Consider the following 27,042-nt stretch of genomic DNA (forward strand, 5'->3'; position numbering starts at 1 on the left):
TACAGTAAAGGATGAGTGAGGAGTTTGTGACTACTTTACTATACTTTTTGGTTTTGTTCAATGTTTCTTGTGTATAATGTACTGTACAGTATAGTGATGTTCTGTACAGTACTGTAGAGATTAAACTGGGCACCATACAATGTAATATATAGGCACTGTAGGTAATTATTGGTGGGTGCTGGAACCAATTAAACACATTTACATTATTTCCTATGGGAAGACGCTGCTCGGTTCTCAAACTGCCTTCCGGAACCAATTAAGTTCAAGAACCGAGGTACCACGGTATATTAAACGCTTAATGATCCGACTCGAGCATGCTTGAGTTGTGCTCATCTCTATGTCTGATGGACACTGCACCCAAAGATCAAGTTGAGAGTAAGGCTGTATTGAGTACTGCAGTCTTCGGCTCGTAGTGCCCTACACTTTGTCTATGCTGTATGACTAAAGCTGGTGGTTTGGTGCAAGCTCAGGTTATATAACTCAGACACTGTATGTATCAGGTATAAACCTCATAAAAAGAAAAGAAAAACTTGTGGGAAAAAAAAACACGGTACAGACCTCAGGACATATAACGAAGAGAGGTCTCCATAGATTCTTCATAGAATTCTGACATTCAGTACCAGTTGTTCCTTAGTTTATTTCCGCTTAGTAGTTACTAGTGAGCTGAATCTCTTAGCTGTGGCCTGAGGGTTTTTCAGCAAATCCTGATCCTCCATACTGGGACCCCGGTGGAGGCTGATGCACCTGTGGAGAGGCTTTTCTGAATGCTCATCCAAATTCAATGTTACACTTTATCAGGACTGGCAAACTGTATAATATAGTATCTATACAAATTTACTGTACCATCTGCGCAGTGCAAATCATTAAATATTCTCTTCTTCCAAATGAAAACATGACTAAGTAATACTGTCTGACCTTTACCTAATCCATGCTAAATATCCAAGAAAATGTTAAGCTTGCTGGAGACGGTGATCGCCCTGCGCCTGGTGTTTGCACAGTATCGGTTAATTATTCTTCGTGGCTCACCTTTGGTAAGGCTTGTCATTCAGTAATTATACCCAGAGTGCATGTGTAAACGGGAAGAAGATATATAGGTATAATTAAGAATAAGGACAGAAGGAGGGGCTGGGCTATAGGATGTGAGAGCACTGGGAAGGAACAGGGCCAGAGGCCGAGTCTTCTGAGGAAATGGATACCATGAGTCAGATTCTACATCTGTGTCTAAAATAGCAAGAATATTTCCAAAGTGGAAGACATAAAGCTAGGTATGTTTCTTCTTCCTTGCACAGCAATGTTGGTATGAATAATTTAGTCCCAAATAAGTGCCTTTAACTAGAGAGATCTCCATGGTTTCTAAGACAAAGACGCCTGCACGGGGAGGAGAACTTGGCAACGTTACGTTAAAATATTATCTATCTCTGTCAAAAGGATGTAAATATTTAGATAGGCGGACACATTTTACAATGGCTAGCAGGTTTTACACGGAAAATTAGTCTATGGAAAGAGTTTTAGTAAAAAGAAGAACACTTAGAGGGTAGAGCTCAGCTTGTGATTTGTTATATAAGTTATATAATAATCTTAAAGAGGACCTGTAGCCAAACCGAACAACTGAGAGATTACTATCATCAAAGGAGAAGTCCGAGCAAAGCTATTTTTTTAACAAGTGCTGGGGAGGGGGTGGATAAAAGAAATAACACACTCCTACCAAACCCTCCCCTCCCCACACACACACTCCAGCGCTGGTGGCCGTGTACTGCCACTCCGGTCTGGGTTGGGTGTGTGGTCTACTCAGCCTGTCAGTTGCCGAAGTGGGAACAGAAGCGGGGGTAAATGGCCACCAGGACTGGAGCGGGGGAGGTAAGAGCGTGTTATTTATTTTATCCCCAGGACTTGATAAAAAAAATAGCTGTGCCCGGACATTAAATAGCTCCTTTAAAGGGGAACTCCAGATAAGAAAAACTTGTTTTTTATTAAAAGTACATTAAAAGTTATATAGATGTGTCTATATAATGTATTACCATATCTGTACAGTTCTGCCATACTGGTAGCTGATAGAAATCCAGGAAGTGAAAAAAATGGCCTCTGTGCCAATCCACATTGTCTCCTGCTCCCACTGCTCTCCCACCATAGGAGACAAATATTCCATGCCTCTGTCTCACATTGTGTGTGTTTGCTGAGGACAGGCTGATGATGCAGACAGGGGGCAGGGCGTGTTCTCCCAGGAGGCTTGGCTGGATCCCCCCAATCCCCTAGTTAAGTGATGGCTGGGGGACTGTGATGATCAGCTGAGGGAAAGCATTGCATTCTGGGAACTGCTCAACCAGGAAGGACAGAACAAACCCCCCCCCCCCCCCAAACAAATGGATTTTTAATAGCTTCAAAACTGGGATAGACAGGTAAGCAATACTATATGCTTCAGCAGAAGTTTCTTTTTTTTTAACCTCTACCTGGAGTTCCCCTTTAAATAGCTTAGGATGCGCCAATTATACAGCTCTGCCTGACAATTTAGTTAATAGTCAGATAGGGGTGAACTTAAAGAAGCAGCATTATTGTTGCCCCCCCCCCCCCCTCGATAGGCACTGGCACGTATACTCACCGCAGCTGATTGGTGTGCCGCGGTGCAGCTTCGTTCCGGTCCCGTTCAAATCACGTCAGCCTCAGCTGTGACGCCTCTTCTGTCTCCTGTGATTGAACGCCGGAAGTCACGCGCTTCAATGCATTCTCTATGGAAGCGCGTGACTTCTGGCGTTCAATCACAGGAGACAGAAGAGGAGTCACAGCAGAGGCTGACGTGAGTGCGCACCGGATTTAAACGGCTCCGCAGGACCGGAACAAAGCCAATGCCACGGGACACCAATCAGCTGCGGTGAGTATACGTGCCAGCGCCTAGCGGGGGGCCAATAATAATTTTTTGTGAGCTGCTTCTTTTAAGGGGTACTCTGGGCGGGAGTCAAAAATATGATATCCACTTACTTCACTTGCTCTAGTGCTGGGGCCTGTATCACGCTGCTCTATCCTCCGCGGTGTCCCACCTCTGCTGCTGAATGGCTGAATGGGCCTGCCAATATTACATCTTAAGTTCCCTCTGAGACATGTGCGGCCAGAGGGCAGAGCAGCGTGATGTGTGCACCAGCACTGGAGCAGGGGGAGTAAGGGCCCTATTCCACCGGACGACTATCGTTCAGATTATCTTTAAATCGTTCGAATCTAAACGATAATCGTTCGGTTGAAATGCAGTTAACGATTAACGACCCAACGAGAAATCGTTGATCGCTTTATAAGACCTGGACCTATTTTTATCGTTGCTCGCTCGCAAAACGTTCGCAAATCGTTCGCATTGAATAAGACATCGTTCGGTCGTTCGCAATAGATACAAACGCAATAGCGAATAAATAGCGGAGAAAAACGATCGCAATTACGATCGTAAGTAACGATTATCGTTCCATGGAAATGAGTGAACGTTTTCAGGTCTTTCGCAATAGCGGTCGTTTGAAATCGTTAATCGTTAACGATTATGCAAACGATAATCGCCCGGTGGAATAGGGCCCTAAGTGGATGTCATTGTCTTTATTCACCCCCTCCCTGGCTATACTGAAGAAAGGCCTCTTGCCTGGAATACTCCTTTAATTTTAATACTGGCAGTGAATATCAGGTGATGAGCATCATTATACACTCAGGGGGTAGGTAATTAGGTATATACCCTCTCAATGTAAAACATAATCACCTCTATCACTCCTATAGACACCCATCCAACTATAACATGAATTGTCAAACTATAAACACACATATCTATGGAACAAGAAGGCATATCAAGAAGCTTTAAAATCATGTATAGTCAGGGCACTATAAGCTGTGTGATGACACAAACATGTCATTTTTTGGAGTAGACTAATGCTGCGTTTACAGGAAACCATAATTGGCCCGATCGTACGATTAACGATGTCGATTAACGTTTTTTTTCATAACGATCAGCGTTTAGGCGGTACGATATATCATATGGAAAAATTGTTTTGCGATCGCGCGCCTGCAGCCCGGCCCACCCGCAGCCCAGCCCTCCACTCGCAGCCCGGACCCACGGTCAACCGCAGCCCCCTGCGCCACCCCGATCGCCACCCCCGCCGCCGCTCTGAATGACACCCCCGCCGCCCCGATCGCCGCCGTCACACTGATCGCCACCCCCCCGCCGCTCCGATCGCCACCCTCCCCCCCCCCCCCGCCACCGCCACTCCGATTCAACATCCCCGGATCCGCTCTTCAGTGCACTGATTGGCTGAAGAGGGGAGCCGGGAATTTCAAACGGCTCCTCTTCAGCCAATCAGTGCTCCTCTTCAGCACTGATTGGCTGAAGAGGAGCCGTTTGAAATTCCCGGCTCCCTTCTTCAGCCATTCAATGCAAGGCAGCACTGATTGGCTAAAGAGGAGAGCCGGGAATTTCAAACGGCTCCTCTTCAGCTAATCAGTGCTGCCTTGCAAACGACGAACGTCGATTTGATAACATGTTGAAAGATCAAAATGAACGATTTCTCGTTCGTCGTTTGATCGTTCGCTGCGTTTACACGTATGATTATCGTTCGAATTCGATCGTTATCGTGCAAGTTCGCACGATAATCGTTACGTGTAAACGCACCATAAAGGTCATTTATAAAAGAATAAATGTAGCCAATTATTATAATAGTTTTTCTTAGAGGGTTGTCCCCAGACAACTCCTTTAACCCTTTGTGGGCCAAGCCCAAAATGACCCAGTGGACCGTGCAAATTTTCATTTTTGCGTTTTTGTTTTTTCCTCCTCCCCTTCTAAGAGTTCTAGCACTTTCATTTTTCTATCTACAAGGCCATGAGAAGCCTTGTTTTTTACAGGAGTAGTTGTACTTTGTAATGACGTCTTTCATTCTACCATAACATGTATGATGGAACCCCCAAAATATCATATATGAAAATATAAATTGGTGTAATCGTAAAAATAATGCAATATGGTAATTTTTGGGGGATTCCGGTGTCTACGTAATGTACTATATGGTAGAAGCAACATGATACCATTATTCTATAGGTCAGTCCGAACACAACCATATGCAGGTTTACACAGATTCTCTAATGTTATATATATATTTTTTGCAAGTAATTATTAATAAAATGGGCCAATTGTGACTCTTATAACGGTTTTAGTTTTTCACCTACGTGCTGTATGGGGTGTCATTTTTTGCGCTATGATCTCTAGTTTTTATTAATACCATATTTGTGTAGCTGGGACGTTTTTGTAACGCCCGGAGTAGTGGATCCACTGGACCGGCACCAGCGATGGCACAAACCTCACCAGGGAGCGGAGTCTAAGGGGCCGCTGGTTTTCACCAGAGCCCGCCGCAAGGCGGGATGGACTTGCTGCGGCAGGCGACCCCCAGGTCGCTACCCCTGGCTTGGTTGCTGGTGACGGCAGGCGAGGCGTGACAGGAGCAGGTACTGACAGTGGCGTGTAAGCGTACCGCAGGTGACAGGCTGAACACAGGAACAGCAGAGAGACGGGAAGCAGGAACCAGGGACTAGGAGTAGGGACTGGGTAGCGGACAGGAATCAGGAACAACAGGGAGCTGGGCCAAACGCTATGGGAAGCATGTAGAGGCTCCAACACAGGGGACAGGGCATGCTGGGATTTATAGGGAGTGATTGGGTGCAACTACCAATTAGGGGCAGACTGGCCCTTTAAATCTGAGACAGCCGGCGCACGCGCGCCCTAGGAGGCGGGGACGCGCGCGCCGGCCGGCACAGACGGAAGGAGGAGCGGGACGAGGTGAGGCGCCCCCCGGGGCCGAACAGACAGCAGCGCCGGGTCCCTGCACCAGGACCCCGGCGGCTGCCTGAGCTGGATGGCGGTTGCGGCGGCGTCCCGGAGCACGGGACGCCGCCGCGGCCATGACAGTACCCCCCCCCTTTGGCCTCCCCCTCTTTCTTGCCTGCAGGAACCCCTTGATGAGATCTTTATCCAGGATGTTAGCCTCGGGTTCCCAGGACCTCTCCTCCGGACCAAATCCTCTCCAGTCCACCAGGAAGAAACGTCTCCCTCTGACAGTTTTCATGGCCAGAATATCTTTAACAACGTAGACGTCGTCTGAGACGGCTTGTGGAACAGAGAACGGAGACTGATCGGAGAACCGGTTGAGGACCACAGGCTTCAAGAGGGAGACATGGAAGGCGTTCGGAATCCGCATAGTAGGGGGCAGGCGGAGTTTGTAGGTGACAGGGTTTATGCGTTTCAGCACCGAAAAAGGACCAAGGAATCGGGGACCCAACTTGTAGCTGGGAATCTTGAGTCGAACATATTTGGCCGAGAGCCAGACTTTGTCACCTGGACGAAAATTTGTGGCAGGTCTCCTCTTCTTATCAGCCTGGTCCTTCATGCGTTCTGAGGCTTTGAGTAAGGACTGTCGAGTTTGTTCCCAGATCGACTGCAGGTCAGATAACAGCTCCTCTACGGCTGGGACCCCAGAGGATGGAGAGAGAGGCAGAGGAGGACGAGGATGATGCCCGTAGACCACATAGAAAGGAGACTTGCCAGTGGAACTCGAGTCCAGATGGTTATAGGAGAATTCCGCCCATGGAAGGAGGTCGGACCAGTTGTCTTGGCGGCTGGACACAAAATGCCGTAGGTAGTTACCCAGGATCTGATTGACTCTCTCCACTTGCCCGTTAGACTGGGGATGGTAGGCTGATGAGAAGTCCAGCTTTACTTGGAGCTGCGAGCAGAGGGCACGCCAAAACTTTTTTTTTTTTCATTAGAAAAGTATTTTATTTATCACAATAACCGTTAAGACAAAATTCATAGTTCACACAATTTAAACATCGATCCCCCGCCCCCCCCCCACCCGCCCCCCCCTACCCCCCCCCCTAAGGCCAACCCCTAACCCAACACCCACCCACCCACCATCCGAGAGGAAGGGAAGAGAGGAAAAAAAAAAAAAAAAACAAAAAACACCGAGACAGTATAATTCTTATGCTTATTCAGCACCCCCATTCGGCCACCCAGCCCAAATTGCGTTAAAGATCTTATGCCCATTTTTTTTATGCTGACAGTATATCAACTCATAATTTTTAACCCTACCAACTGCTTCCAACCAACTTTCCATCGTTGGGGGATAAGCCATGATCCAATTATATAAAATCTGCAGTCTGGCCAAAAACAGGAGCTTGGAGATTAAACCCGCCTTCCTGCCCAGTTGGACAGTGCACCCCAGAATGGTATACAGAGCACTACAAGGAAATACTATACCAGTTGCAGGGCACGCCAAAACTTAGAGACAAATTGAGAGCCTCGGTCGGACACAATGTGAAGAGGAAGTCCATGCAGGCGGAAGATGTGTCGGAAGAACAACTGAGCCAGACGAGGAGCAGAGGGTAGGCCAGGAAGAGCCACGAAGTGAGCCATTTTAGAGAAGCGGTCCGTCACCACCCAAATAACAGTATTGCCCGCAGATGGTGGTAGGTCGGTGATGAAATCCATCCCAATGTGGTGCCAGGGATGGTCCGGGACTGGCAAGGGCAAAAGTAGGCCGGCAGGTCTTTGACGGGGAGACTTATTCCTGGCACAGACTGCACAGGAAGCCACAAAATCCTTGACATCCTGGAGGAGATTGGGCCACCAGTAGTGACGGGAGATCAATTGCCCAGTCTTTTGAGTTCCTGGATGCCCGGCCACCAAAGAGGAATGCCCCCACTTCAAGATGCGTCTACGGAGCGCGGGGCGCACATAAGTCTTCCCGGGGGGCAGTCTCTGCAGAGCAGAAGTAGCAACTGGTACTAGGCGGTCGGGAGGTATTATGTGACGAGGAGATTCCTCTTGCCCCATGACATCGGATGCTCGGGATAATGCATCGGCCTTTAGGTTCCTCTCGGCTGGACGAAAATGGATGGTAAAGTTGAACCGAGAGAAGAAGAGAGACCACCTGGCCTGCCGGGGATTGAGGCGTTGAGCCGACTGGAGGTAGAGGAGGTTCTTGTGGTCCGTGTAGATGTTAACGGGGTGTTTAGCCCCCTCTAGTAGATGACGCCACTCCTCCAGTGCCAACTTAATGGCCAGGAGTTCACGGTCCCCAATAGTATAGTTCCTCTCGGCAGGGGAGAAAGTCCTAGAAAAGAACCCGCAGGTTCTGGTCTTGCCTGCTGTGTCCCTTTGCGAGAGAACGGCTCCTGCGCCCACAGAAGAAGCATCGACCTCGAGAGAAAACGGCCTGGAGACATCCGGGCGGACTAGGGCAGGAGCAGAGGCAAAGGCAGACTTGAGGCTATTGAAGGCTTGTTCGGCCTCTGGAGGCCAACGTCTGGGGTCCGCCTTCTTTTTAGTGAGAGCCACGATGGGTGCGACCAGGGTAGAAAAGTGAGGGATGAATTGCCGATAATAGTTGGCGAATCCAAGGAAACGCTGGATTGCTCTAAGTCCCACAGGGCGTGGCCATTGGAGGACAGCTGAGAGCTTGGCCGGGTCCATTTGTAGACCCTGGTCGGAGACGATATAGCCAAGAAATGGAAGACTGTGCTGATGGAAAACACACTTTTCAAGCTTGGCGTATAAATGGTTGGCCCGTAGTCTTCGGAGGACCTGACGCACTTGTGCCACATGAGTCTGCTGATCCGGGGAGAAGACCAAAATGTCGTCCAAATAGACAATGACGCAGACATAGAGGAGGTCTCGGAAGATGTCGTTCACGAATTCCTGGAAGACCGCTGGAGCATTACATAGGCCGAATGGCATGACCAGGTATTCGTAGTGCCCATCTCTGGTGTTGAAAGCGGTCTTCCATTCGTCTCCTTTACGAATACGGATCAAGTTATACGCTCCCCTGAGATCCAGCTTGGAGAAGATCTTAGCTCCACGAAGACGGTCGAATAGTTCAGGAATAAGTGGAAGAGGATAGCGATTCTTAACAGTCACCTTATTCAAGCCCCGGTAGTCTATGCATGGGCGAAGGGAACCGTCCTTCTTCTGGACAAAGAAGAATCCTGCGCCAGCGGGAGACGTGGATTTACGAATAAAGCCCTTTTGTAAGTGCTCCCGGATGTAGGAGGACATGGCTTCAGTCTCGGGCACAGAGAGAGGGTATACCCGACCACGTGGAGGAGATGCCCCGGGAAGAAGGTCTATAGGGCAATCATAGACCCGATGGGGTGGTAGAGAGTCCGCCTCCTTGGCCGAGAAAACATCACCGAAATCTTGGTAGTCCTCTGGTAGACCGGCTAGAGGCTTGTCATTAGCAGGAGACCTCGTAGAGCACTTGGGTTGAGGAGATCTCAGACACCGGTTATGACAGTCCTGGCCCCAGCTGAGAACCTCCCCAGTTCTCCAGTCCAGCTTAGGGGCATGAAATTGCAGCCAAGGAAGGCCCAGCAGGATGTTAGAGGAGGAATGGCTCAACACATAGAAGGAGATCCTCTCCTGATGTAAGGCGCCCACCCGTAGGGCTAGGGGTGCCGTCTGGCAGTGCACAGTTTCGGTAAGAATCTCCCCCGTAACCGAAGAGATAGACCGGGGTTGGGCTAGCTGGATCACGGGTAGCCGCCATCTTTGGACCAAAGAAGCAGAGATGAAACTGCCAGCAGAGCCAGAGTCGATGAGGGCAGAAGTCTGGAAAACTTGCCCTGTAGGTGTCTGGATGGAGACGGGTATAGTCAACCTTGGAGAGGTGGCATTCACACCTAGGGAGGCCTCTCCCACCGGACCTAGGTGCGAGCGTTTCCCGGACGCTGAGGACGTTGGGGACATCTCTGCCGGTAGTGATCTGCACCACCGCAATAGAGACAGAGATTCAGCTCCATGCGGCGGGCTCTCTCATCAGTCGTCAGGCGAGCTCGTTCCACCTGCATAGGGACCTCTGGAGGCGACTGAAGTATGGGAGCAACGGGACTCTGGAACACCGGTGCCAGCCGAGGAAGGCGACGGGGCAGGCTCAGTCGTCGTTCCTGCCGGACCTCCTCCTCTCTCTCGGAAAACCGGTTGTCGACTCTGGTAGCCAGTAGGATAAGATCGTTTAGAGAAGGAGGAAGATCGCGGGCGGAGAGTACGTCTTTCACTCGGCTGGATAGACCCTTCTTGAAGGTGGCTATTAGGGCGGCCTCATTCCAGTCCAATTCAGCTGCCAGGGTGCGGAACTGGATGGCGTAGTCACCGACAGAGGAGCTCCCTTGTGAGAGGTTGAGAAGAGCAGTCTCGGCTGAGGTGGCACGGGCAGGTTCCTCAAAGACGGAGCGAAACTCGGCCAGGAAGGCCCGGAGATTGGCAGCAACAGGATCATCACGGTCCCACAGTGGCGTGGCCCAGGCCAGAGCTCTACCCTCCAATAGGCTGATGATAAAGGCCACTTTAGAGCGCTCGGTGGGAAACTGACTACTTAACAGTTCAATATGCATTGTGCATTGAGTCAGGAATCCCCTGCACAACTTGGGATCACCTCCATATTTATTCGGGAGGGCCAATCGGAGTCCCGAAGTGGTTGCAGGTGGTGGTGGGCGCTGGCCTGTAGTATGCTGCTGTAGGGCGGCAGTCAATTGCTGGATTTGCTGCGACTGCTGCTGGATCTGTTGAGCCTGTTGAGCGACCACTCTGGCGACGTCACGGAGATCAGGCACCTCGCCGGGATCCATGGTTGGAGCCTACTGTAACGCCCGGAGTAGTGGATCCACTGGACCGGCACCAGCGATGGCACAAACCTCACCAGGGAGCGGAGTCTAAGGGGCCGCTGGTTTTCACCAGAGCCCGCCGCAAGGCGGGATGGACTTGCTGCGGCAGGCGACCCCCAGGTCGCTACCCCTGGCTTGGTTGCTGGTGACGGCAGGCGAGGCGTGACAGGAGCAGGTACTGACAGTGGCGTGTAAGCGTACCGCAGGTGACAGGCTGAACACAGGAACAGCAGAGAGACGGGAAGCAGGAACCAGGGACTAGGAGTAGGGACTGGGTAGCGGACAGGAATCAGGAACAACAGGGAGCTGGGCCAAACGCTATGGGAAGCATGTAGAGGCTCCAACACAGGGGACAGGGCATGCTGGGATTTATAGGGAGTGATTGGGTGCAACTACCAATTAGGGGCAGACTGGCCCTTTAAATCTGAGACAGCCGGCGCGCGCGCGCCCTAGGAGGCGGGGACGCGCGCGCCGGCCGGCACAGACGGAAGGAGGAGCGGGACGAGGTGAGGCGCCCCCCGGGGCCGAACAGACAGCAGCGCCGGGTCCCTGCACCAGGACCCCGGCGGCTGCCTGAGCTGGATGGCGGTTGCGGCGGCGTCCCGGAGCACGGGACGCCGCCGCGGCCATGACAGTTTTGATAACTTTTTATTCATTTTTTAAATCTGTTTTTCCTCTTTTCGTGCCGTTTGCAATGACAATTGTTATACTTTAATTCATCGGACAATTACGTCCGCTACAATATAATATGTTAATTTACTTATTTATTTTTATATGTTTTATTTATATAATGGGATGGGGGGGATTTTAAGTTTTATTGGGGGAGGGGCTTTGGGATATTTATAAAAACATTTTTACTTTTTTTTTTCTTACACATTTTAAGTCCCCCTGGGGGACTTTTACATGCAATACTTAGATTGCATACACTGATCGTTGCTATGCCATAGGCATAGCATTAATCAGTGTAATAGGGACTCTGCTGATTGAGCCTGCCTGTGGCAGACTCAATCAGCAGAGCGCCGATTGGACCGCACGGAGGAAGGTAAGAGAACCCCTGCGGTCCGCTAAAACAGTCTGGACCCCCGCATCCCAATCGGTAGGTGATAGGGGCTTCCCCTGTCACTTACACTTAAACGCCGCAGTCGCTACAGCCTGTCATTAACGGGGAGGGCCCGGCTTCTGATTGCAATCGGCCCCCACCTGCTTTGAAGCGTGCTCCGCTCCGGAGCGCGCTTCATAACACCTTAGACACCCAGGACGTACAGTTACGTCCAGGGTCATCTGGTGACAGGCCAGAAGCTCACCTGGGGGGAGGGCTCAGCTTAAGTAATAAACAGGCTTCCTTTATAGGATAAGGGTGGGTTCACACTACGGAATTCTCACGGATAATATCCGCAGAATTCCGTCGGCTGTCCGCGCGGCTTTCCGCCGGCCCCATTTACACCATTCTATGGGCCGGCGTATTTCGCTATCCACCTGACAAGTCACTTCTATCGGTGGATAGCGGAATATGCCGGCCCATAGAATGGTGTCTATGGAGCCGGCGGAAAGGCGCGTGGCCGGACATACTGCGGAATTCCGCAGACATTATCCGCGAGAATTCCTCAGTATGAACCCACCCTAATTATTTATAATATTAGTAACAGAATTGGGTTTTATACACATCATTGTCATAGCTTCCATTACACTTACAATGGCACACTAACTGTGATATTATGGATATCACCTACATCCATGATGGCGTTACTTTGCTACAGTCCAATGCCCTGGTCTGGTCATGGGTCTATTGGTCATGATACTGTTAGATCAGGTTATTAGACCAGGCATTTGGCTGGGGTAGTCTGGTGTAATGCAGTCATAGAGGAACAACTGTCTTACAACAATGGAAATGATTTAATGCAAAAAAAATCACCATAAGGGTGGTCACATGTAGTGTTATTCTAGAAAAACACCAGAAAAATCCTTCAAAAAAACATGATGTCGACAGGATCAAAAAAAAAAAAGCACAGCTACGTTCTTCCAAACACAGCACCACTCCTGTCCTCAGGTTGTATGTGGTATTACACTTTAGCACCATTCACTTTAATGAAACTAAGCTGCAAAACCCACACCCAAACTGAGGACAGGAGAGGTGCTGTTTCTGGAAGAAGGCAGGCATGTTTTTATAAGCCTGGACAACCCCTTTAATGGCCACTTTCTTCCAGAGACAGCACCACTCTTGTCTCCAGTTTGTTCAGGTTTTGCTACTCAGTTCTTTGAATGGAGCTTAAAGCAAATGTACCATTAGGTACATTCGCTTTAAGTGTTGTATAAGAATAGAATGGTACCGGCGTCGCTGGGGAGTTGGTGCTGCAGTCCTTTTGTTGAACCGCGGCCCTGTTCCCGCGCACAGGGCCGGTCTATTACCAAGCACCAGCCCGGGCTGAAGCACTGGAGGCGGGTCGACCCGCTCCCGGGGGAAGAACCCTCTGCCCCTCTATGACGTGGATCCATTGATTCTAACGGAGCCACGTCATAGAGGGGAGGCGATTTCCTCCCCATGGGGGCCAGGGGGTAGGCCCACCTCCAGTGCTTCAGCCCAGGCTGGTGCTTGGTAATAGACCGGCGCTGTGTGCGGAAACCGGGCCAAGGTTCAAAAAAGGGCCGCGGCGACGTTCTATTTATATGCAACACTTAAAGCGAATGTACCTGATGGTACATTTGCTTTATTTGCAAACCACACCTGAATTGGAGACAAGAGCGGTCTCTGGAAGGGAGTGGCCAGGTTTTTGTAGTGCTGGATAACCCCTCCAAAGACTCACATGACTTGTAATGAGTAAAATGCAGTGCAAATTTTAATATACACTATACTATGGGGAAAACACCACCACAGAGAACAATAAGAGGTTAATGTGGTGTTTTTCCCCAAATAGTAAATGTATTTTTTATAGCAAAATGTCTGATGAAAGTCAGGCCAGGACTCGCGGCCATACGAAGGCTCAAAGCTACATCCGTAATCCTCTTATGCTAAACTGAGGTGTATATATGTATGTGCAGTATATATATAAATATCTATCTATCTCTTTTACAATTCTATTCATAAAAAGATTTTGGAGAACAAATAATTCGAGGAATATGATCACAGCCCTAGGAACACATACAGTCTTCTGCTCCTCAATGGGTTAACCCCTTGAGCCTAACACTGAAGTCTCCAGCAGCGCCCTGTTCGCTGCAAAACACTGAGGCTCTTTGCAGACGGTCCCTGGCTTCCTGCACGCCCCGGGACTTCATGACGTCACCAGTTCATAGTGGAAAAGTTTTTATTCAATGAAACCTGCCTGGCCGTGATTCTCTCTGACCAATCACAGCGCAGCTTATATTCTACCCAACTAGCGGCAGCGCGCTGCATCCAATCAGAGCGCTGGTTACAAGGTGACTCCAGGAAGTGTTTGTTGCAGCAGGAGGCTAGCTGGCAGGAAAGAAGTGAGAGCACGGCGCGAGTTCCTGCTTCCTCCCGGTGCCGCTTGTGTGTGAGGCTTCATGTGCTGTGTGGTATGTACACTGACCGGAGGGCTCGGCGCTGTACGGTCATTCATTTTGGAAACTATTATTGCTGACGTGTTTGCTAAACCATTGTCCGCCAGTCTGTGGCTCTCTGACGGTTTGGCAAAACTACAACTCCCAGCATGCCTCTGTCTGGATATGCTGGGAGTCATAGTGTTGCAAAAGCCTGAGAGGTTGGGAAACATATTGCTTGACAATAGGGTGGGCTCAGCTGGGTCCACGCCCACATTTGGGTCATGTGATATTACCTTTTGTAATTAAAACTTATAGGGGGTTCTGTTTCCCTGGGCAACATAACAAGCACAATATGGTAATTAAATATTGGGCAATAATTCGCCCAATCTATCGTTTAATGATTTTTGAAGCAACAATTTGGTTTTTATAATGATTAGCATTTAGAGGAATAAATCGTTAGAAAAATCGCTAGAAAAATCGTCATTGCGATAGTTTTTAGGATGGCTTAAGCCCATCTCACACATAGGATGAATCTTTGAAAGACTGTTTACACAAAGAGATTTACAAATTTTTAGCGAACAACCAATGATTATTTGAGAACATGTTGAAAGATCACAATGAACGATTTCTCGCTCGTTGCTTGATCGTTCGCTGTGTTTACACGAACTGATTATCGCTCAAATTTTCGTTATTGCAAAAATTCTAACAATAATCGTTCCGTGTAAACGCACCATTACACAGGCCAATTATTGCCAAAAGAGCATTTCTAGCAACACTCCTGGCCGATAATTGGGGTCTTACAGGTAAGGTATGGTGGAGACAGGAAGGAGATCACTTTCAGCAACCAAAGTTAAGACATGCCCATACACCGAATACTAAAGTCAGCCAAACCAGGTGCTAATGGCAGTTCCAAATAATTGTTTAAGGTGCGTTCACACGTACAGGATCCGCAGCAGATTTGATGGCTCAAATTAGATTCAAAGCAGATCTGCTGCGGATCCGGTACGTGTGAACGCACCCTCAAAATATATGGCAGTCTTTTGACTCTTCAACATATTTGAGGAGTGAGCTGGATTTTCAGTGCCTGACACTGGGGGGGGGGGGGGGGGGGGGGTCTCACAGCTGACACCTGCTGGGACAAGGAGATACGGCCATTAGCCAAAGCTTTAGTTTCATAGACTTAGGCCCTATTCCACTGGACGATTATCGTTCAGATTATCGTTAAATCGTTCGAATCTAAACGATAATCGTTCGGTTAAATTGCAGTTAACGATTAACAACCGAACGAGAGATAAGACCTGGACCTATTTTTATCGTTGCTCGTTCGCAAAACGTTCGCAAATCGTTCGCATTGAATAAGACATCGTTCGGTCGTTCGCAATAGATACGAACTCAATAGCGAATAAATAGCGAAGAGAAACGATCGCAATTACGATCATAAGTAACGATTATCGTTCCATGGAAATGACTGAACGATTTCAGGTCTTTCGCAATAGCGATCGTTTGAGATTGTTAATCGTTAACGATTATGCAAACGACAATCGTCCGGTGGAATAGGGCCCTTACATTGATGGAGATACGGCCAGGGAGTGGATGGCACAGCTGGTGCAATCTCACCCTGGCTATATCTCCTGATCGCTGTGTGTGTGTGTCAGCAGTTAGAGCCACTGTGATCGATAACTTTTTACATGTCTGATGACATGTCAAAAGTTTTTTTTTTTTTTTTTGATAGGTACTTAAAGTGTATAGGCACCTTTTACTTGCAGCGTGCTCTTCCCTCACCCAGTAGTTCAGAGGACTGTGCGTGTTATTAAAGCCTCTCTGGTGTTCTAGGAGCTGTATGGAAGAGCCGGGCAGCTGGTAATTGTAGTGAGGATAGAAAGGCTGAAGATTATCTACGGGTAGCATTTCCATCTGCATGTATCACTGGAAATAGGGCACATCCAATCCTCGGCATGTAAATGTTAGCTGGGACCGGCCAACATCAATTTTAACTTCAAAGGCTTCTTTACAGATTCTTTTCATCTGTCTAATCTGTTTTATCATGAAGAGTGGGTAAGAATGTCATTATCAGGTACGGGTGATAATATTAACAGTGGCATCCATTAATTGAAGGCACTGTCTTATGTGAATTTATATTAAATAGGGATTATAGGATTAGAGGGTTCTATACATTACAATATACATCCGTCAGCCAAAACATTAAAACCAATGGCATTATCTTGTGACAATGGTGGCTGTTGGGTGGTGGGATATATTAGGCTGAAAGTGAGCAGTTTATAATGCCAGAACCATGTTGCAGAGGTTGTTTTGAAATGGTTTGAGGATCAGAGTCAAATGTGAACTCCAGAGAAAAAAAATAGCTTTCAAATCAGAAAGATTTCTAAATTATTTTGATTTAATAATCTCAAGTCTTTCGGTACTTAGCAGCTGCTGTATGTCCTGCAGGAAGTAGTGTATTCTTTCAAGTCTGACACAATGCTATCTGCTGCCACCTCTATCCAGAGCAGTAGCAAATCCCGTAGAAAACTTGCTGTCCTGTCATGGACAGAGGTGGCAGCAGAGAGCACTGTGCCAGACTGGAATGAATACACCACTTCCTGCAGGACATACAGCAGCTGGTATGTACTGTAAGGCTGGGGATTATTAAATCGAAGTAATTTACAAATCTGTTTAACTTTCTGACACCAGTTGATTTAAAAACAATGGGGAAGATTTTTCAAACTGGTGTAAAGTAGAACTGGCTCAGTTGCCCCTAGGAACCAATCGGATTCCACCTTTCATTCCTTACTAATTCTTTGGAAAATCAAAGGTGGAATCTGATTGGTTGCTTGGGGCAACTGAGCCAGTTCTACTTTTATACCAGTTTGATAAATCTCCCCCAGTATTTTTCCCCGAAGTACCCCTTTAGAGAGCAAATCCAGAGGTCATCTCCTGTACGTTCTACAATGTTTAGTGCTGGGAAATGCAGTTCACGCTTGGTGGTACAGTTACCAAGGTTCTTCTCTGATGAAAAGCACTCGTGCATTAAACTTGCTGGGCAATGGATGGTTGCCTTGACAACTGCGCTGCCAGCGTGAGCTGCATCTCCCCACACTGTTCATTGTAGAATGGATGGGATAGGAAATATGGACCTGTTCTTTAACCTGGTCGAACAAAAGTAATCTCCAAAACAATAGGTTTTTTGACCCCTTCATGGCATCTGTTGGGATTCACTAATTTATAGTGGATGCACACAGGGACTATATGAAGCAAGCTCAGAAACGGAGCTTGTTTCATAGACCTGCTTCAATCAGCAGCCGACACTAACATTAATGACCGGCATCAGCAATCACGCTTACGACGATCATTTAACCCTTTGAATGTCACAAACAGTATCGGCTATATTCCTGCTGCCATGCCTTTTGATGTCCATCTGGTATCTTTACAACACAATCAGGACCTTGAAATTACAGATTATATTCCCTGCATGCTTGGTTGGGACCATAGTAACCATTCTAAAACATTCATTATGTACATCACCAGATATGTTTTAAAAAGTAGATTACAATGTGGATTTTCTTTTTTACAATTTATTTGCTTTATAGAGCAACAGAGGAAAAAAAGGGCTGTGTGTAATGAGAATGCTATGAAAATGTTTTCTTCTATGACAAAAATGTCCTATTCCTGCATTCTGCAGAGATAGGAGGATAATTGTGGGGTTATTTGTGCTCCCAGAATAAGCAATGTGAAGTTGTCTTTGGCAGCCACGTCTGATCTTCATTGGCTCTGTTCTTGAAAGGCAAACAAAACGTATTAGTTCTTGTTGGAGATGGAGTTTTAAGTTGAAAGGGCATCGACCCTTTTATAGAGCACGGTAATATAAAACCTTGCCATTTTCTAGCTACTATTCTCTGAATTCATGGTTGTCCTCAGGACATTGCAGTATAGAACTTGCCTGGTCTTGGCTTATGAGATAATGGGGGGAAGAAATAAAACTTTTCCAGGTACTTGCTGGGATTGGTGAATGGCAGGAATTGGAGAAGTAAGTGGAGAGATGTGATCAGATCCGTTCTTGTCATCTTAGTACGCTATCCATTATTTAAGAACCAGTTTCTCCTCATATTCCAACCTTTAAAAAAATCAAAAATATTAGTTGTCTTCCCATCATAGATTTATTTCGGCCATATATCTTATGTCTGATATGGGGGTCGTAAGCCTGAAGATACTGCTTGCGATGAGTGAGTGGGATGCCAGATCACACAGCAGCCCTGTTGGTATGTATGCACAGCATATGTGATCTGGAAACTGACAGCACAGATATATGAATATCTGTGATGTCAGTTTTTCTTTGCAATCGGCTGCACATCCCCGGTTTACACAGGAACGTGTGCGGCCGATAGCAATAAATTTTGAGGCTGGGTTCAGACACAGTATATTTCAGTCAGTATTGTGGTCCTCATATAGCAACCAAAACCAGGAGTGGATTGAAAACACAGGCTATGTTCACACAATGTTGAAATTTAGTGGATGGCCGTCATTTACTGGCAAATATTTGCTGTTATTTCAAAACAATGGCTGTTATATTGAAATAATGTTTGTTATTTACCGTTATATGGCGGCCATCCACTCAATTTCAACATTGTGTGAACAGATCCTTTCTGTATATTTAATCCACCCCTAGTTGAGGTTGCAAAATACTGACCAACTACTAACTAAAATATACTGTGTGTAAACCAAGCCTAAGGGCCCTATTCCACCGGACGATTATCGTTCAGATTATCGTTAAATCGTTCGCATTGAATAAGACATCGTTCGGTCGTTCGCAATAGATACGAACGCAACAGCGAATAAATAGCGAAGAAAAAACTATCGCAATTACGATCATAAGTAACGATTATCGTTCCATGGAAATGAGTGAGCGTTTTCAGGGCTTTTGCAATAGTGGTCGTTTGAGATCGTTAACGATTATGCAAACGATAATCGTCCGGTGGAATAGGGCCCTAAGAGTCCAAAATGTGATCAGCCAAGGATCTGGTGTTTTCCAGGTCCTCAGCTGATTGCTATAATTTTTACACTGTAAATGATCCTCCAAAAGAGCCCTGAAGCACAGATTTCTCCCAGCTCGCTCTCCTGATCGGTCACTGAACACTTTTTTTTAGGCCTCCAAAAAGAGCCATGTTTTTATGTTGGCCTGAGTGGCCCAATAGTTTTTAGTAGTACAGTTTTTAGGTTGGTTTGGAGAGAGGCATATACAAGCATGGGTTCAGTGTGTACAGCCCCCCCCCCCCAACTCTTATTTTGGCTGGTGGATGGTTTATTGACTTTTTGCCTATTAATATAATTGTAATCTTTTTTTTATGGGAGATTTTTTTTCTTTTCTTCCTTTTTTGTGAAACAGAACATCCCTACAGGCAGCCTCAGAAATGGTGTTTGAGGCAGCCACTGTATTGCTGTAGCACACTGCCCTCCATATATAGACAAGCTGCCTCTCTGCCCCCACAAAAGCAGCTATGCTTAAAGCAAATGTACCATCAGGTATATCACTTTGGATTTTTTACCTTAATGGATCAGGGCGGGGATGCCGAGGGCACAGTCCTTTTTTTTTTTTTTTTTTTTCTTTTTAAACTGTTACCTGGTTCCCACACGGTGCCAGTCTATTCCCAAGCTCCGGTCCCCTCCAGAGCACTGGAGGCCCGCTTGCCCCCAGTGTGACAATTTCCCCTCTGTGATATGGCTTCATTAGAATCAGTGAAGCCGCGGCACAGTGGGAGGGGGTTTTGTCACACTTGGAGCCGGCGAGCCTGCCTCTAGTGCTCTAGGGTGGGCCAGTGCTCAGGAACAGATTGGTGCTGTGCGTGGGAACTGGGTGACAAGTCAAAAAAAGGACTGTGCCACCTGCATCCCCGCGCCAATGCATTAAGGTAAAAAAAAACGAAGCGTAATACCTGATAGTACATTTGCTTTAATATTTGCCTCCAAATAGTATTCAGGTCACTCTGTTCCCCCCCACCCCCCATATAGTTGATGGGCCCCCTCTGTGCATCCATATAGGAAGATTAGGGGTGTAGTATAGCAGTAATGTAGATGAGGGGGAAGAGTAGTAGAGGTATATTCGCTGAGGGGAGGTTTAGTGGCTAAGTAGAGTAGTAGAAGGGCTCAGTACAGGTAGGCGTGGGTGGGGCACCATGCCGGGGCCTCGCCCGCTCTCCAGTGACTCTGGGTTTGCTCTCCGGCTTCTCCCTCTAGTTGTGGCACTGGCGTGCCTGGCAGGATATCTGCTTCTGTGTGCAGGTGGCGGGGAGATCCGGCTGGGGGTGCTTTCCTGGGGATCTTCAATCTGCAGCTCTGGGCCTGGCCGGCCTCTGTGTCACCTTCCAGTAGCTGGAGGCCACAGGTAACCACACTGCCTAGGTCCTGAGCAGAACTGCTCTACCTTCAGGACAATCAAATTTGTGATTTTCCCAAAAAAATCTGTCTATACTCAAACAGGAGGGAGATGGCTCAAGGCTGGTGTAGAGGAGAGAAGCCCCTGAGGACTATCCCTATGTCTCAATATTCAGATAGCATGAAAGTAATCACCGGTTGTCTTTTCAGTGAATCAGTCTTATCACATGGTGTCCTTTCTAGAGGAGTCAATACATTCTTCTATATGTTGGCCATGGTGATAGGATGTGTTACTTGTACAGAAGTACATCACAGATGTTCCCATTGCCACAGTATGAGGCTCAGCTGAAGAAGCCATTTCCAGTTGTGGAGGAGGGGAGATTTGTTATAAAGCTGTTGTTTTGCTGCAGTTGCCCCCCACGGTGTGGGATCACATTTGTATGAGCACAGGATGGTATTTGTGTTGGAGAAAGCCTCTGTTTACTGTAATAGAAATCTGGCGTGTGCAGATATTCTGCATTTATTGTGGTGGAGGCTTAGTACTTCTCACATTGCTCTGGATTAGGGAGGAATGCTTACCTAAACTAGATAACTTCAGCTTTTTCTTCTATTTCAGGGGTAAGCTGTATTCATAGGACACAAAAATAGAAAAAAAAAAAAAAAACTTTTAGCGTAGCTTCACACGTACCGTATCACAGCTCATTTTCTGCTGCGGATCTGCAGCAGATTTCACTAAATGACCACATCAAATCTGCTGCGGATCTGCAGCAGATTCACAGCTGATTTTATGGTGCGGATTAGAGATGAGCGAACCTTGGCATTTGATTAGCGGTGGCTGCTGAAGTTGGATAAAGCTCTAAGGTTGTCTGGAAAACATGGATACAGCCAATGACTATATCCATGATTTCCACATAGCCTTAGGGCTTTATCCAACTTCCGCAGCCACCACTAATCAAATGTCGAACGATCGGGTTCAGATGGACTCCAGCATGCTTGAGGTTCGCTCATCTCTACTAACAACCTCATGAACATGTGATGGTCAGGTGTCCGCACACTTTTAGCTATAGGGAAAACAAAATTGTCACAATACATCCTGTTCACTTCATGTTTAACACAACATAACACAATTGACGACCGTATGGCAGACCCCATATCGGTAAATAACTGCCATTATTTCAAAACAATAGCCGTTTTAAAATAACAGCAAATATTTGCCATTATATGGCGGCCATTCACTCAATTTCAACATTGTGTGAACAGATCCTTTCTGTGTTTTCAATCCACTCCTGGTTTTGGTTGCAATATGAGGACCACAATACTGACTGAAAAATACTGTGTGTGAACCCAGCCTAAAGATATATTACAACATTTCTTATATTTGCACACTCTTATCCATTTATACAAACTTTTCTGAAATGATGTTGCCCATTCAGATCTGTGTGGACAATATTATTGGCCAATACCTGCTATGATTGTGCTGCTATGATACTCCTGCGCTGAGCTGCACATGGCGGAGGGTGCAATTCCCAGGGCAGTCTGAAGTCATGTGGCCATTCTGCTACATTTCTATGCCCTTATAGCTCTGTGGAGGTAATGGCTTTATACTGTGGGTTTCCAGCTAGCTGCCACTCTCTCATGCTATAGTTGGTCCAGACTGAATCATCCTAAAAGCTAACTGCTCACAGAAACCTATACTTCTAAACTTTCTGTGAATTGTGTGCGGCCTGTTCGGTGGTTTAGTATCTGTATCTTCCATATCCCAGGGGTAAGGTGGTCCAGTGATTACCGTATCTCATCCTGGTGCAACGCGGAGTATCATCACTTCCAATAATAGCCGACAAGTAATAAGCCCCCGCTGATCTAGGACCATGGCACAGCTAAGCTTTCTGCTTTATGTGCTAGTGCTGTATGGTATTCTCGCTTGCTATTGTCAGGTGTCACACTATTACTCCATTGTGTGCTCACCGCTTCTATTACTATCTGTCTCTTCTTTATTCATCTTTTTGTCCTGCGTAGACCTGCGGGCCTCCTGTTTCATACTGTGCCATTTCTATGGTAACAATGTGCACAGAGAGAACCTGATTGCTTCCCCGCAGGCTCCATGAATAGTCGGTAAATTACGATAGTGGATGATGCCGCATATTAGTTCATCTAGTGGTGGAAAACCTAATAGGTGTAGGGGGGTCTCTGACTTTTGTCAAGGGCCACTTCCTATTATTCTGTATATATTTAAATAAAATGCATTTGTTGGGGGTAATTGGTACTTTATATCAAGCTCCACCCTTCATTATCATAGGCTGTATTGGTGGTAAGTGTAAAATCTAGTCTGTATACACACCATATAGCTAGTGCATCATTTCTGTTCTTACTCAATGCAGTGTACTTGACTGGCAGAATTGCGCAAAGTGGGGTATGCCCAGCATTTTGTCAGAAACCGCAAAGTAATTGCGCAGATAACTGCATTGTTGCGGGATATTAGAAAAAAATTTCTGCAACACACTTTAAGGGTGCCTTCACACCTACCGGATCCGCTGCGGATCCAGTCCCATTTATTTCTATAAAGCACTTACTCGCTGCGGGATTGACATTGCGCTTTGAGTATGTGCTTTAACCCCCTGTTGACATGCAGCCGCATTGCCAGAGCAGGTAATGTATGATCTTGGTGGCAGGGCTGCGGGCAACAGGGGGTTAAAGCACATACTCAAAGTTGGATGTCAATCCCGCTGCGAGTATGTGCTGTATAAAAATGAATGGGACTGGATCAGCAGCGGATCTCGCTGCTAATCCGCAGCATGAGATCTGCTGTGGATCCGGTAGGTGTGAAGGCACCCTTAAAGGAGAAGTCCAGTGTTTTCTAAAAGCCGGCAGCCTGCAGGGGGAGGGAGGAAATTGATTTCAAGTGACAACTTACTTCTCCCCGAGCCAACGGTGAGCGGATGGAGTGGCTGCAGGACCCCTACCAGGACTCGGGGGTGGGGTGGTGTATTCCTGTCCTGGCCGTTTAGCCAATCAGTGACTGGAGCAGCGTCCTGCCCCAGTCATTGAAGTGGACACCTTGGGAGCCTGTGGGGGTCCCTTGGCAGCTCCTGCCGCTCACAGGCATGGGTAGAGGTACGATGAACCCTTTAAAAGGGTATTCAGATCACATAAGGCGATATATGCCATACCTTTATGGTCCGTACCTTCATCAATTAAGAGAATAAAGTAACAAGGTACTGGTATAGCGCCACATCCCCTTTTCTGTTTGACTGGATCTATGCTGTAGTTCCTTGTACAGCCAGGTTTTCAGGGTTGCGCTGTGCAGGGTAGAATAGAGAAGGGTACACGGCACTCATATCTGTGATGTTTCCCTTTCTTCCTCACAATAGTTGGGGACCCCTTCAGATCCTATCCTGGATATATGTCAAACTTTGAGGTGAGAGAACTTCTTTTAGACGTAAGGGTACATGAACACTATGGAATGGCGACGGAAAACCCTTTGTGCATTCCGCAGCTCACCAACTGTGGCGGCCGCGCACATCTCCCCCATGTCATAGACTTCATTCTATGCTCGAGTTTGCCGTCGCGATTTCGTAGTGTGCACATACCCTAAAGGTGTGTACTGTTCTGAATGGCTCCATTGCCTCCATAGTACAGAACCATAATGTATGGCTTCTATGCCATGTGGATAAAGATTTTATAATATATATATATATTTATTTATTTATTTATTTTCTTAACTTGGTATAGCTGGAGGCCCCATCAGGATTACCAAAATGGCTCACTTGTATCCTCCTCAGTTCCTCTTGTAGATTCAGCTCTCTGCACAGTTTTAGGGAAGGTGTTTAGTATTTTAAATTATAGCCAATATTATGGGATTAGCATTCATAGATATGTAAGTTAAAGGGGTTGTTGCCTCTCATCAACACTTTTCATATGTCGTTATGGGATACTATGGGATATTGTCTGGGCCTGTGCTTGGGAAACCCTGCTCAGACTTAGTGGAAAGATGCTGCTTGCAAATAAATGGTCCTCCATGTAAAGGTCCACTATATAGAATGAGAAAGGGATGGATTTTCTCCACTATATCAGCTATTTACCTGGTGTGAGAAACCAGACCTATGGCAGTAAGGCTCACCTCACGGTAATGGCTTCTGTGGAATCTTATGCTGGGAAAAGCTCCAGACGTTTGATGAAAGTCTGCTGTTTACATCTATGGCTATTTGAGTCCTGTGTATACACTTAGGCCATATTTGCATCAACTCATGGTGAACACACTAAGCAGTCAGCTCTCGACAAGTCATCAGGTTGGTCCATAGCGGCTTCTTTCCACCTCACCAGCCTCAATTGATAGATTTCTTCCAGTTTGGGTATAGGAAGAGAACAGTTAAAATGACAGGGAAAAGCCCCTGGCAGTCATGACTGGTTCCAGCTAAAAATGGTTTCCATGATGAGGATTATTGGGTATATGATGATTTGACTTTTTTTTTTTTTTTTTTCAAAGTATTGCTATTCTCAGACTTATCTGTTTTTTTTTTTTTTTTTTTAGTGACACTTCTTTGAAGACATGATTGACGTAAAGGCTTGGGCGGAGTACATAGTAGAATGGGCTGCCAAAGACCCATACGGCTTTCTTACGACTGTGATCCTGGCACTTACTCCGCTTTTCCTAGCGAGTGCAGTGCTCTCGTGGAAGCTGGCAAAAATGATCGAGGCCAAAGAACGAGAGCAGAAAAAGAAGCAGAAACGTCAGGAAAACATTGCAAAAGCCAAGAGGACAAAAAAAGACTGAAAGACGAGCAGTCGGCTTATGGCGTCCTAAACTGTCCAGCAACCTCAGACACTTTCTATTCATCATTATGTTCTCTACCAATGCTAAATTGTCTAACACAACTGAGCACTACTAGCTCCATGTTCTCCTGCTGTCACTTACATTCTGTGAGACTTACAGCAGCGAGTGTCCTTGAGGTTTTATGTTCTGCCATGTTAAGGGTTTGATATTTTGCATATATAAAAAGGGACCTTATTCTTTTTTTTCTTTTTTTTTAGGTGTTGGGTCTTTTATGCACCCAGCTTTTTTTGCCAGTTTTCATGGTTAAAATAAGGGCTCCTGAACCTGGTCATATTGGGAATCTGTAGACCTTCATGGGCTTCTATTCTGAATGTACATGTGTCTGTCACATACCACGTTACAGGATGTATTCTGCCCTAGAGGTAATGCTATGGGTCCATACATACAATGCATGTGTGATGCCCTTCTTCCCTGGAAGCAAAGCTTCTGAGTGACAATAAAGTGACCCATGGAGGCAACATATAGCAGTCCATGGAGTGCTTACAGATCCATAACGTCATATGAATGACTTTTCTTAATACCATTTATACCAGTGCTAGACCTTGGCTGTGCAGTTATTGTTTTGCTACTTAAATAATGTGTAATGTCAATGCATTTCAGGCACACTGAAATAGAAGTAGATAGGAAAGGCGCACACAATTGCCTTAAGTGACAGATACAGGTAATATTTAACAACACGACCAGATAGAAACACCTATTACATGTCTCATGCCCAAATTCTTTCCATCTCACTGATGACAGAATAAGGACTCACTTTACATTTTTCTAGGCCATTGCTGATTCCATGTTGCTATAAAAGCATCATTTATCATCATATAAGAAAATAGACCAAAGTCAATCAAATAATTAAAGATAATAGATCTTCGTTGTATACCCTAACATAATTCAGATTTCAGGTAAATTGAGACAAACATGGCCACCACTAGTCTCCATTTGGCTTCCTCTGGACTAAGACCACACAGAGCGGTAGTTTGCAACATAACAAAACTACACACATTTTACCATAAATCATCACGTTTTGCAATGCATTTATTGGCTGCGTGGTTTTCACAGGTGAAAAACACGTTTTACTTGTGGCCAAAAGCTGCTCTAGGTATTAGTGAACCAAGCTTAAAGAGGACCTGTCACCCCCCCCCCCCGTGCCGGGGGGGACAGGCTCCTGACCCCCCGTTAGAGCCCCCTATACTCACCTCATCGCGCGGTCCCGCTTCCTGATCCGGTCGGGTCACGGAGATATGAGCGCCCGAAGCCTGGCGCGCACGCTCGCAGGAGAGTCCGATGCCCATAGAGAATGACAGAGCATCGGACTCCTCATTCATTCTCTATGAGCGTCGGACTCTCCTGTGAGCGCGCGCGCCAGGCTTCGGGTGCTCATATCTCCGTGACTCGACCGGATCAGGAAGCGGGATCACGTGAGTATAGGGGGCTGTAACGGGGGGTCGGGAGCCTGTCACCCCGGCACGGGGGGTGACAGGTCTCCTTTAAAGAGGTTATTCAGGATTAGAGTTGCTTTCTGTCTGAAACAGTGCCATTCTTGTCTTCAGTTTATATAGGGTGTTGCAGCTTGGTTCAATTGAAGTGAGATGCAGAGTTTTTAAAGGAACCTGGACCCCGACCCAAGGTGCTGACAGTGTGCATTGACAGCTCACTAGTTAGCAGGTTACCTGTGCCTTAGGTGTCAGTGAAGA

At 46.9% G+C, this 27,042-nt stretch overlaps 1 protein-coding gene across 3 annotated transcripts; it reads left to right on the top strand.

The window, feature by feature from the left end:
• Positions 1-1,143: 1,143 nt before the first annotated feature.
• SMIM15 (small integral membrane protein 15) lies at positions 1,144-25,814 on the top strand. Of its 3 annotated transcripts, none has more exons than XM_069964607.1 (2): positions 1,144-1,265; positions 25,052-25,814. In XM_069964607.1, exon 2 carries the CDS (start codon positions 25,070-25,072, stop codon positions 25,292-25,294), a length of 225 nt encoding a protein of 74 aa, XP_069820708.1. In that variant the 5' UTR covers positions 1,144-1,265; positions 25,052-25,069; the 3' UTR covers positions 25,295-25,814. The 3 variants fall into 3 exon arrangements, with proteins under 3 accessions (XP_069820708.1, XP_069820706.1, XP_069820709.1); XM_069964605.1 differs by lacking the exon at positions 1,144-1,265 and adding an exon at positions 14,073-14,190; XM_069964608.1 differs by lacking the exon at positions 1,144-1,265 and adding an exon at positions 23,918-23,938.
• The last annotated feature ends 1,228 nt before the right edge of the window (positions 25,815-27,042 follow it).

This window comes from Dendropsophus ebraccatus, chromosome 3 (assembly GCF_027789765.1).
Source record: "Dendropsophus ebraccatus isolate aDenEbr1 chromosome 3, aDenEbr1.pat, whole genome shotgun sequence".
Taxonomy (NCBI): domain Eukaryota; kingdom Metazoa; phylum Chordata; class Amphibia; order Anura; family Hylidae; genus Dendropsophus; species Dendropsophus ebraccatus.

Bases quoted from the DNA above. Each gene is read 5' to 3' on its own strand.
- SMIM15 (XM_069964607.1), top strand. From the start codon at position 25,070: ATGATTGACGTAAAGGCTTGGGCGGAGTACATAGTAGAATGGGCTGCC.